Consider the following 12,785-nt stretch of genomic DNA (forward strand, 5'->3'; position numbering starts at 1 on the left):
TTGTTGTCTTGCAAACGTCCCCATCTGTTGACTCAGGGATCGAGACGTGGCTGCACGATCCGTTGCAGCCATGTGGATAAGATGCCTGTCATCTCGACTGCTAGTGATATGAGGCCGTTGGGATCCAGCACGGCATTCTGTATTACCCTCCTGAACCCACCGATTCCATATACTGCTAGCAGTCATTGAATCTCGACCAACGCGAGCAGCAATGTCGCGATACGATAAACCGCAATCGCGATAGGCTACAATCTGGCCTTTATCGAAGTCGGAAACATGATGGTACTCATTTCTCCTCCTTCCACAAGGCATCACAACAACATTTCACCAGGCAACCCTGGTCAACTGCTGTTTGTGTATGAGAAATCGGTTGAAAACTTTCCTCATGTCAGCACATTGTAGGTGTCACCACTGGCGCCAACCTTGTGTGAATGCTCTGAAAAGCTAATCATTTGCATATCACAGCATCTTCTTCCTGTCGGTTAAATTTTGCGTCTGTAGCACATCATCTTCATGGTGAAGCAATTTTGATGGCCATTAGTGTACATGCTCCCCAAAATCCACAAACCCAAAAATCCTGGATGACCCATTGTGGCTGGTTATTGCATCCAACTGAAAGAATTCTTGATCAACACCTCCAACCAACTGCCTGTAATATAGCATCCCACATCAGACACCAACCACTTCATTCACTGACTCTCCATCATCCTCACCCCTTTATCTCCTCAATCCTTACTCGTCACTGATGATGCCACCTCCCTATACACCAACATCCCTCATGCCCATGGTCTTACCACTATTGAATACTACCTTTCCCAATGTCCTTCAGATTCCAAACCCACCACTTCATTCCTCATACAACTTACCAACTATATCCTAACCCACTACTACTACTTCTCCTTTGAAGGGAAGGTAAAAAAAAAAGTTCATGGCACAGCCATGGGCACCTACATTGCACCCTTCTATGCCGACCTGTTTATGTGCCATCTAGAGGAGACCTTGATAGTCTCCCTGAATGCCAAACCCTAGTCTGATTCAGGTTCATTGATGATATCTTCATGATCTGGGCTCAGGACCACGACACCCTATCTTCATTCCTTCACAAACTCAGCACCTTCTCTCCCATCTGCTTCACATGGTCCTCCTCAACCCAGAGTGCCACCTTCCTAGATGTTGACCTCCTCCACTGTGATAGCTCCAGCCACACATCTGTTCACATTAAACCCACTAACCACCAACAGTACCTGCATTTCGACAACTGTCATCCCTTTCACACCAAAAAGTCCCTCCCATACAGCCTGGCCACCCAGCGACGTATATCTGCAGGGACTAGAACTCCCTTGCTCAGTGTGCTGAGGGTCTCACCAATGTCTTCAGACAGGCACCACCCCAGACCTAGTCCACAAACAGATCTCCCATGCAATTTCCCCTCACACCCTCCAACCTCCCACCAGCCACAAGGAACAGCCACAAAGGAGTGTCCCCTTTGTCAGCCAGTACCACCCCAACAACTGCACCACATCCTTAACCACTGCTTTGATTACCTATCATCTTGACCTGAAATGAAGAACATCCTACCCAATATACTTCTCACCCCTCCTAAAGTGGTATTCCTGTGCCCCACAAACCTGCATAACATCCTAGTCCATCCCTATGCCACTCCCAATCCTAACCCCTTGCCACAAGGATCATATCCCTGTGGAAGACCTAGGTGAGACCTGCCCAACTCATCCACCCAGCACTTCCTACTCCAGTTCTATCAATAGTTTATCCTACCCCGTCAGGGGTCAGGCCAACTGTGGAAGTAGCCTTGTCATTTACCAGCTCTGCTGCAGTCATTGCACAGGATTTTATGTTGGTACGAGTACCAACCAGCTGTCCACCAGGATGAATGGCAACCACCAAACTGTGCCCAAGAGCAAAGTAAACCATCCTGTGACACAACATGTAGCTGAACATAAAATGCTTGATTTCAATGGCTACTTCACTACCTGCACCGTCTGTATCCCCCCCTCCACCCCCAGCTTTTCTGAACTGCGGAGATCTGAGTTATCCTTACAACACGTTCTCCACTCCTGTAATTATCCGCGCTGCAACCTATAGTAACATACTGTCCCTACACCTTCCACCCAACAGTTTCCAGCCCCTCTGTCCTATCATCTCCTCCCCATTTAAGTATTCCACCCTGTTTGTTAGCTGCCCTCTGCAACATGCCCGCCCATCTTTCTCCACTCCTCTCCTTTTTTGCTAATTTTTTCTCCACTTCCCTGGCTCACTACCTGCTGCCGCTCCCTGTGTTGGGATTGTAGTCCTGCACACTCCGCCAGATAGTGTTCGTCTCTCTCCCCATCCTGCAGATTGCTCATTGCATCCCACATGATAGTTGCATTCTGGCCCAAGCTGCTGGAGTTGGTGGTAATGTGTGCATGAGATGTGCTTGCTCGTGTTTGAATGGTATGTGTTTCTCTTTTTCCAATGAAGGCCATGGCTGAAAACTTTCTGTATGTGTCTTTTAATTGTGCCTATCTTCAGCTTAACATCTATTCTTTATGGTAAGTAGCAATCTATCTTTTCCTACATTGTTGATATTCCTACCTGCAGTTTCCATTGTTTGACTTTTTTTAACCTATCCTTTTTTTACCTTTTACCATGAATATTGTACAACTGTATATATTTTTATGTACTACTCCTGTAAATGCTGAAGACTGTCACTAATTGCTTCAATAAACAATAATTGTTAATATTGTTCATAGTTGCAGCAATTTGTAGATGCCAAAGTTGTGAGAACTGTTGGAGGCAAAGGTGGAGATGGGGCAATATCCTTTCTTCGCCTTTGGAGTAATGCAGAAGCGGGTCCAGATGGAGGAGACGGGGGAAATGGCGGTCACGTTATTTTTCAGGTAAGGTGGTGGTAGTCAGACAGGCTTAAAACCTTTATACAGGAATGTATGTACAGATGTCTAGAAACTTAATCTGAGTCAGTTTATCTCTCTCTCTCTCTCTCTCTCTCTCTCTCTCTCTCTCTCTCTCTCTCTCTCTCTGTATAAATGTGTGGGGCTACATTACATGTATTTTAAGGCATTTGGATCTATATTTTCACTAATACTGCAGTTAATAAGATAGATAAAGGGTTTAGTAATTTCATTGGCACATTTCTTTACCACCATACTTGAGAGACCATCCCATCCAATTGAGTATTTGGCTTAAGTTCTTATCTCTTGTTGATTCACCTCCACTAATTTTAGCCCTACACATATTATTTGGTGTCTCAGTCTGTAGACCTGTAATTGGGGGGTTGATGAAAAGGAGAGAAAAAGTGCATATTGAATAAATTATATATTACAGTTAGATCTTTCTCTAAGTGGCCATCCCTAATGCTGATTGGTTCACTTCACACCTTGCTGTTTGTTTTATGATGTTTATTGATTGGTCTCTAGCCTGTTCTACCCATGTTGGCTGAATACTTTATTGCATCATTCTTGATCTGTTTCTTCAAGTGCAGAAGGTCTGATTTAAAGGTTCTTCTTGCTTGATCATACTTTTCTTGAATAAATGTAGTTTCGTTTCTGTATATGTATGGTCAAGATCATATGTATTCTGCCTTAACCTAATTAGACTAGGTGTAAGTTTCAGTCTGGCATTACCGGGTGATCAAAAAGTCAGTATAAATTTGAAAACTTAATAAACCATGGAATAATGTAGATAGAGATGTAACAATTGACACAAATGCTTGGAATGACATGGTTTTCGGGGGAAAAAAAAAAAAAAGAGTTCGCAAAATGTCCAACAGATGGCGCTGGACAGCAAAACGTCAGTGAATGCGCATGACAATCGTGTATAAAAGGAGCTGTAATGAGAGAGAGAGAATCAGATGCGCCAGCAGTCGCAGCATGGTGACATTACCTGAAAAGGTGCTTTTAGTGAAGCTGTATTATCAGAATGGGGAATGTGCTAGTTCAGCATTACGATCCTATCGCCATAGGAAGGGGATTCGAATGGGCAAAGGTCTGTTGACAAATGCAGCTGTAGCGAGAATGATTTCGAAGTTTCAAGCCACAGGTTGTTTAGACGATAGACCCCATAGTGGCCAACCGAGCACAAGGCGTAATGCTGCTGAGACAGTTCAGGAAGAAATGGAGACTGTAGCGGGTTCGTCTATGCACGGGGAAGTCAGTGCTCGTGCAATCACACGTCGCACCGGCATTCCATCCACTATTGTTTGGTTGGCACTTAGGCGTACCCTCCGATGCTGTACGTACAAAATCTATCGGCATCATGAACTGTTACCTGGCAATTTAGTGAAATGCGGGGCATTTGCGGTGTGGGAATTTCAAAAGATGGCAGAAGATGACAATTGATCGAGTAATGTGTTGTGGACCGACAAAGCTCATTTCACGCTCCGAGGGTCTGCCAACGCCCACAACTGCAGAATTTGGGCTACCAAAAATCCTAGAACTGTCGTGGAAACTCCATTGCATGACAAGAAAGTCACGGTATGGGTTGGATTTACCACATCTACCATTATCATGCCTTTTTTCTTCGAGGAAATGCGTGTTTCTGGTTTTGTAACTGGTACCGTGATGGGTGAGAGATACGCCGATATGTTACAGAATCGCATCATCCCCAGCCAGGCTGATAAACACCTGCTGGAATGTACGATGTTTATGCAGGATGGCACTCCACCCCATATTGCTAGATGCATGAAAGATCTGTTGCGTGCGTCGTTTGGTGATGATCGTGTGCTCAGCCGCCACTTTCGTCATGCTTGGCCTCCCAGGTCCCCAGACCTCAGTCCATGCGATTATTGGCTTTGGGGTTACCTGAAGTCGCAAGTGTATCGTGATCGACCGACATCTCTAGGGATGCTGAGACAACATCCGATGCCAATGCCCCACCATAACTCCGGACATGCTTTACAGTACTGTCCACAACATTATTCCTCGACTACAGCTATTGTTGAGGAATGATGGTGGACATACTGAGCATTTCCTGTAAAGAACATCATCTTTGCTTTGTTGTACTTTGTTATGCTAATTATTGCTATTATGATCAGATGAAGTTCCATCTGTTGGACATTTTTTGAACTTTTGTATGTTTTTGGTTCTAATAAAACCCCTTGTCATTCCAAGCATGTGTGTCAATTTGTACTTCTCTATCTACATTATTCTGTGATTTACTCAGTTTCCAAATTTATATTGACTTTTTGATCACTCGGTACTTTCAGTATGGTAGTTTTTTTAATAGCAGTACCCTGATTATGTTTTTGAAAAGGTGGCAGTAGTCAAATGCCTCAACACAATGTGTGTGTGTGTGTGTGTGTGTGTGTGTGTGTGTGTGTGTGTGTGTGTGTGTGTCATAGATAGATAGAGAGAGAGAGAGAGAGAGAGAGAGAGAGAGCTTGTTACTTCACTCCTTTGTTGTCCATCAATGCATTATTTTTCTGCCTGTGCAAAGGTGCATTAGTGACAATTCAGTATAGTGTATTGCTCTTTTAGATGAATTCAGATCTGAACTTTCTCCTTGGCAGGCTTCAGCAAGTGTAAACAACTTAGGCCATATCCAATCAGTTCTCAAAGCAGAGGATGGTGAGAAAGGATATAACAAAGATTGCAATGGAAAAAATGCTGACCATTTAGTAATTCAGGTACGTATGTATTGCAACTTTTTATAAATAATAAATGTTAATCAATTTAGCCTTGAAAAAATTCATCCTCTAATGATGTTTGTTCTGTAGAACTTCATAGTTTTTGCAATCAAGAATATTTTTGTAAATTGTAATAACACACAAGTTATAAATTTTTTAAAGTTTTAGTGTAATAATGTTATGCAGGACCAAGACATTCATAATAACAAAAAGAAGCAGAAGAACAAGCTCTGTGCCCTTGTAAATTGAGGATTTGCTAAGTGGTATACAACGTGTGGCAAAGGATATTTTGTAATACCCTTAATGTTTCATTCTTGAACAGAGCTATGAAAAAACAAATGTTTCTGGCATCCATTCATAGTGTAAACTTCCTGATCTAGTTCTTATGGTCATTACATTAAATATACAGACTTTTTTGGATACAGATTCACACAATCTACCCAACAGCTTCTCATAACTAGAATGTTACTTTTCTTTCAGTGATTACTGTTTAATATCCACGAGCATCTCAGTAACTCTTCCATGCCAACTAACCCATCCATTATTACTGGTGAACTAGAAATGTGAAGTTCTTATTTACAATGTATACGTCTAAATTAATACTCTATAAACAACAGCGAAGTGCATTGCGGAGGGTATGTCTTCTTGTACCAGTTATTAAGACTTTTTCTTGTTTCTCTCACAAATGGAGTGGTGGAAGAATGATTGCTGATACACCTCTATGCATTCTATAATTAGTCTGACATTCTGCTATTGTCTTCATGAACCCTAAGGAGAAATACGTAAGGGGGCTGTAGCAAATTCCTAGATTCAACTCTTAAAGCCAGTTCTAGAAACTTTCAAAGTAAACTTTCACAGCATAGTTTGTCCCTGTCTTCACACATCTGCCAGTTTAGTTCTTTCAGCATCTTCGTGACACTCTCCTATGGGTCAAACAAACATATTGAGGCGGCCAAACTTTCGAAATTACGGTAGTTACAATTTTCAACAACAGATGGCGCTGCGGTCTGGGAAACTCTATAGTACGATATTTTCCACATATCCACCATGCGTAGCAATAATATGGCGTAGTCTCTGAATGAAATTACCCGAAACCTTTGACAACGTGTCTGGCGGAATGGCTTCACATGCAGATGAGATGTACTGCTTCAGCTGTTCAATTGTTTCTGGATTCTGGCGGTACACCTGGTCTTTCAAGTGTCCCCACAGAAAGAAGTCACAGGGGTTCATGTCTGGCGAATAGGGAGGCAAATCCACGCCGCCCCTTGTATATTTCGGATAGCCAAAGCAATCACACGATCATCGAAATATTCATTCAGGAAATTAAAGACGTCGGCTGTGGGATGTGGCTGGGCACCATCTTGCATAAACCACGAGGTGTTCGCAGTGTCGTCTAAGGCAGTTTGTACCACCACAAATTCACGAAGAAGTCCAGATAGCGTGATGCAGTAATCGTTTTGGATCTGAAAAATGGGCCAATGATTCCTTTGGAAGAAATGGCGGCCCAGACCAGTACTTTTTGAGGATGCAGGGACGATGGGACTGCAACATGGGGCTTTTTGGTTCCCCATATGCGCCAGTTCTGTTTATTGACGAAGCCGTCCAGGTAAAAATAAGCTTCGTCAGTAAACCAAATGCTGCCCACATGCATATCGCCGTCATCAATCCTGTGCACTATATCATTAGCGAATGTCTCTCGTGCAGCAATGGTAGCGGCGCTGAGGGGTTGCCGCGTTTGAATTTTGTATGGATAGAGGTGTAAACTCTGGTGCATGAGACGATACGTGGACATTGGCGTCATTTGGACCGCAGCTGCAACACGGCGAACGGAAACCCGAGGTCGCTGTTGGATCACCTGCTGCACTAGCTGCGCGTTGCCCTCTGTGGTTGCCGTACGCGGTCGCCCTACCTTTCCAGCACGTTCACTATGGGACTTAACATCTGTGGTCATCAGTCCCCTAGAACTTAGAACTACTTAAACCTTAATCGTAGAGAGAGATTTTCTCGACAGTGGCTGAGAAGTGCATCTTGGTGCTTTGCCACATTACACCTCTGGCCATGAGCTTTTATTATGTGCAGTTGAATTGAATCTGAATTTCACAATTGGCGGCCTCCCCTTGTAAGAGTCACACCAGTGTTTTGTATGCAGTCTCCTTTGTAGTCTGATTGCATTTCCCTAGCACTCTACCAATGAAGTGCAGTCTGTAGCCTGCTTTACCTACAAGTGAGATTATGTAATTGTTCCATTTTGTATCCCTACAAATTGTTATACCCAGTCATTTATATTAGTTGAGTTCCATCTGTAACTCATTGTGTATACACGAGACATTTTCCAGAAGGTTGACAAGAAATCATAGTCTTCCATTCAGTCCTCCAACAGCCGATGTTGTGTGTTCATCTAACATCAAATTTCTTTGTAAAACGACCGCAAACATTTAATTGGTGTAACTGAACATAAATGCTTGATGTAACTGAAACCATGTGCTTATTAGCATTGGTTTAATCAAATACTGTAGATTTTCCCCCTTTGCTGTAATTCACATTTGAGACAAACTGCCATTTACTGCACTAATACATGATTTTGTCCGAGTTATTCTGATTTACTTATAAATCCTTAGTAATGATTGTTTTGCTGTAGACAAGAGTGTAATGTAGAGTTAAATCAAAAGAAATTTCTGAGACTTTAGAAGAAAATATTTTTTTTTATTCATTCGAAGCTTTGGGGAATTATACCATAAACAAAATCAAGAATTCCCTTAGTGGGAACAACACTAAAAATCTGCAATTAATTACAACAGAGAGACTGAAATATACAATTGTTAAACACATTCACAAGAAAATTAGTAGGAGTAATGGCAATAATTACCAATCCACTTTACTCCTGACATCATTTTCTAAAATTTTTGAGCAAGAAATATATTCCAGGACAGATCTTATCATGGTAGTAATAATTACTTAGTAAAGCATTATTTAGATTTCAGTTGAATTGATCATCTGATAATGGTATTTGTACATTTACTCACAAAGCTTCACAAAGATTAACACAATAATCAGTAAATGATAATTAATTGAAACCCTCAGCTGCCGACAGGTGTTGTTGATATACCTTGATGGGGACAGCTGAAAATGTTTGCCCCGACCGGGACTCGAACCCGGGATCTCCTGCTTACATGGCAGTTTCAATTAATTATCATTTATTCTAGAAAAGCTGCATGGTCATCAATGGTATCTGTTCTTTCGAGAACAGTTGCTATCTTCATATATAGTTAAAGGCTACCTGGCCATTAACCTTCATCTACGCGAATGCGCACAGATTGCTCAAACTCTTAGGGGAATTGTCACCTTAGTGGGCATGAGTAATGAGTGGATGGGCAAATATCTATTAGGTACATTACGTAGTTTCAGTTAATTATCATTTATTCTAGAGAAGCTGCACCGTCATCAATGGTATCTGTTCTTTGAAGAGCAGTTACTATCTTCATATACAATAATCAGTATTTTTTATTATCTTTCCAAGAAATTTTACTGAATAAATTTTCATATTGTAACAGGTAACAAGATAAAACAGAATTGTGCTGTAGGCTTGACATCCACATCCGCACTGACAATCTTTCGGGATCCTGTGACTTATGGTCCATTGGCAAACGAAAATTTGTGTCCTACAGAAAGTCAAGAAACTTCTGGATGCCTTATGTTATTGCAAGTGCCTCATTTGAGCTGCAGTTGAAGTTTTTGATGGTAATGTGATTGGGTGTTCCTTACCATTGGTATCTTTATCAACAACAATACAATGCCCAAGCCTTGTTGAGATGCATCAGTTGTTATTGGTCAGGTACTTAATTAGCATGAAAGTAACTAGGCAGGGGAAAGAATGAAGGTATCATTTCAATTTAAGGAAGACCTGTTGGCAAGAATCAGAGCATTGAAAAATTTGACCCCTTTTTTTCCTAAGTCTATTGAGCAAGTAGTGAATTTGGACCACGTTAGTGATGTATTGAATTTACTATAATAAACTGAACTCCTTATTATTAAAGTGTGGAATATTCATGTAAAGATCAGTGATTTTTAGAAAATAAAAAAACAAGTCCTGACATACAAGGCTACTAGAAATGATCCATTCATTTACAAAATTCTTTATTTTGCAAATTTTTCCATGTACAGATATGACTGGCGCATGAAAAGAGCCATAAACTCACTGAGTTTGCATTTTGCCCACCAGTTGGCATATTGAGTCAGTTCCTTGACAAAATGGTAACAAAGTAAGATAAGGGTTGTTGTGTTTTGGAATATGTGAGATGTTTACCTGTAGCATGCATTCACAAGGAACTATGGGCAAGAACCACCATGTAATTGAGAGTTTGTGAACACTGGTTGTCTCTGCCAAACAGAAAAGAGTCATTCGACCAAGTGTAAGAGTTGCAGCCATAGAGAAGGTGAGGGAAAATTTTGTACGGAGTCTAGAAATATCAACAATCTACACAAACCAAACTCTTGGAATACCAGAGCAAACTATGTGGAAAATTTTGCAATGGCATATTTCAAACTGTACTGCCTGCACATCAAGCAAGAATTAACACTGGAGGATTATCTCTGCAACCTTCAATTTTTACATTACAATGTAGGAAACACTTGAGGATGATCATTTTGCCTTGAAGCTGATATTAAACAGTGAAGTAACCTTCCATTTATGTGGGAATGTTATTCACCACAATATGAGGCTGTGGGGTACTGGAAATCCTCGTGAAATTGTGGTGCATGAACAAGATTCACTGAAGGTTAATGTTTTCCATGGAATGTCACACACGAAGCTATAAGGGCCATTTTTCTTCTGTGAGAAGACTGTGATGGGCACCTCTTGCAGTTATGGTTGTTTTCACGACTGACTGCTGATTCCAAGGATTTCCTCTTCCAACAAGATTGGTCACCCCCCTTCATTGGAGTATAAACAACAAACTTCTGCATCCCTAGATTGGGCGTAGTGGTTATAATCTTACCCTCCAACCCTTCACCAGTACATTTTTAGTCTCTTCAAAATAATTGCTTTGTTTCAAATGATTCAAGAGGAGTAAGATGTACAAATAACTTTTTTTTTTTTTTTTTTTTTTTACTTATCTTCATTTTCTCATCGTTGGCTGCAGTTTGTCGCGTCTAGAGGTAGATTCTTGAGGCTGAAATTTTGACCAAGGGGTTCCAGATGACTAGATAACTGTTATTATATCACCATTTTGTAAATGAATCCAGAAATAAATTGAATAATTAGCATCAGATTGCATAATTAATAATAGGAATTTTAAGTATGCATGATATTTTGTAATTTCAAATATTTCTAATGGAAGAGTTATTTTAACTTTACATAAGGAGTGAGTATACATTGATTGTAACATGTTAATTTCTTATTATACATTTTAGCTTGAGGTATAACACATCGCACATAAAATCAAATGAAATTTATTTAGTTAAACAGCTGAGATAATGTTCACTTACACAAGATTCAAAAATATTCCTTGTATCAGCTATTTCTAGAGAAGGAAGGTAATGTTGTGGGAGGATGTCCCATTACAATATCCCCCTCTCACAAAATTTGGAAACAATGTGTTTACAATATTTTGTGACAGACCATAAGGTTTGCCAAACGGTGTACAAAATGATGCAAAAAGTTAGAATACAGATGTGTAGAAATATCTGATACATAACATATACAGAAAACATAACAAAAATATCTGCTAAACAAGTCATAATGTATACATATATCAGGATATCATATTCAGGTTTTCAGATCTGTTTAACATACTGTCACAAGACAAATAGTAAAAAATCAAAACTACAACATTGCAACACTAAACTATGATATAATTACAGAGACCAGGTAAATTACTAGAGTTACAAATTGTAAGTTTACATCCATAACATAAAAATCTTCAAAAGAGAAGAGAAAAATTTCAGAACCTAAGTGTACAACGAGTGAGCCAAATCGAGAAACCCAATGACGGGTACAGACCAGAAGAATATACTCAACGGTGAGTCGACATATAGTGCAAAATCTCTCAGCTGCATAAACCAGAGTACTTAAGGATATGTTGATTCATGACAGAACAAAATAATGGAAAAATATTAGGGCCTAAGTTTATGATGTGGGGACCGACCCATGAATCCAAACCATACCAGATACAACCAGCAAAAAATGTTTCGACGCAACAAAATGAATAAAGTTCACAATTATATCTATAAGTTCGATCATATGCAAAGAGCAATTTAAGAAGCACCTAGCATCAAGCAATGGTTCTACGCTCTCATTGACAGCGTGCACGCACACACACGCACACGCACAGAGTCGCGATGACCATGGCTCTCCAAAATGGAGTTAAGCATGAGTCTGTTCACAACTCAAGTTCTAATCAGATACAATATTGCAATACTCAGGGTAAATACAGGTAAACAGAGCCACAAATAGCTTTGAATGATGACGTAATCAAGTAGCTTGAGGACTAAAATCAGTGTATGAAAGCAGACACGTTTACGTCTTGTTACATATATTGTCCGAACTAGTAAATGTCTTCCACACTATTTGCTAACTGTCCATACAAACTAACCTAAATATGTAGAGATCTAGAAGATTTATTTACAATTTAAAAGAAATACATACTGATTTAAAGTTACACACACACACACACACACACAGAGAGAGAGAGAGAGAGAGAGAGAGAGAGAGAGAGAGAGAGAGAGTGAGTGAGAGTGAGAGAGTGTCGCGATGGCCATGTCTGCTCACAACTCAAGTTCCAATCAGATACAATATTGCAATACTCAGGGTAAATACAGGTAAACGGAGCCATGTAATAGAAAGTCAATCACCTTACTTGAAAAAACATACATGAATTGTGAAATACCACTGTCTTTAGCAGTCTTGGCTAAGATTACAAATCTCAGACACAACACTGATGTAGTTGATAGATGCTCGAGCACATTACCCAACATCTATGATCTCTTCTAAGTCAACTGGTCCAGCAGGTTACAGCCATACAGCAGTGAAGGGAGTGGATCCATCCACATCTTTCAGTTTCCTTCTAAGAGTTCTCATCACACACTTCAATGCATAGGTAACTTCCTGTCTAGCATTCACATCAAATACTGAAACATTGTTTTG

The 12,785-nt window shown here is 40.4% G+C and overlaps 1 protein-coding gene across 1 annotated transcript in view; it reads left to right on the top strand.

The window, feature by feature from the left end:
* Nucleotides 1-12,785, top strand: part of LOC124776939 (semaphorin-2A) — a 169,766-nt gene that overhangs the window by 107,020 nt on the left and 49,961 nt on the right. The window contains exons 3-4 of the mRNA XM_047252161.1: nucleotides 2,754-2,900; nucleotides 5,528-5,644. Of these exons, the coding sequence (XP_047108117.1) occupies nucleotides 2,754-2,900; nucleotides 5,528-5,644 (264 nt within the window). The remainder of the gene's footprint in view (nucleotides 1-2,753; nucleotides 2,901-5,527; nucleotides 5,645-12,785) is intronic.

This window comes from Schistocerca piceifrons, chromosome 2, assembly GCF_021461385.2.
Source record: "Schistocerca piceifrons isolate TAMUIC-IGC-003096 chromosome 2, iqSchPice1.1, whole genome shotgun sequence".
NCBI classification, from domain to species: Eukaryota; Metazoa; Arthropoda; class Insecta; order Orthoptera; family Acrididae; genus Schistocerca; species Schistocerca piceifrons.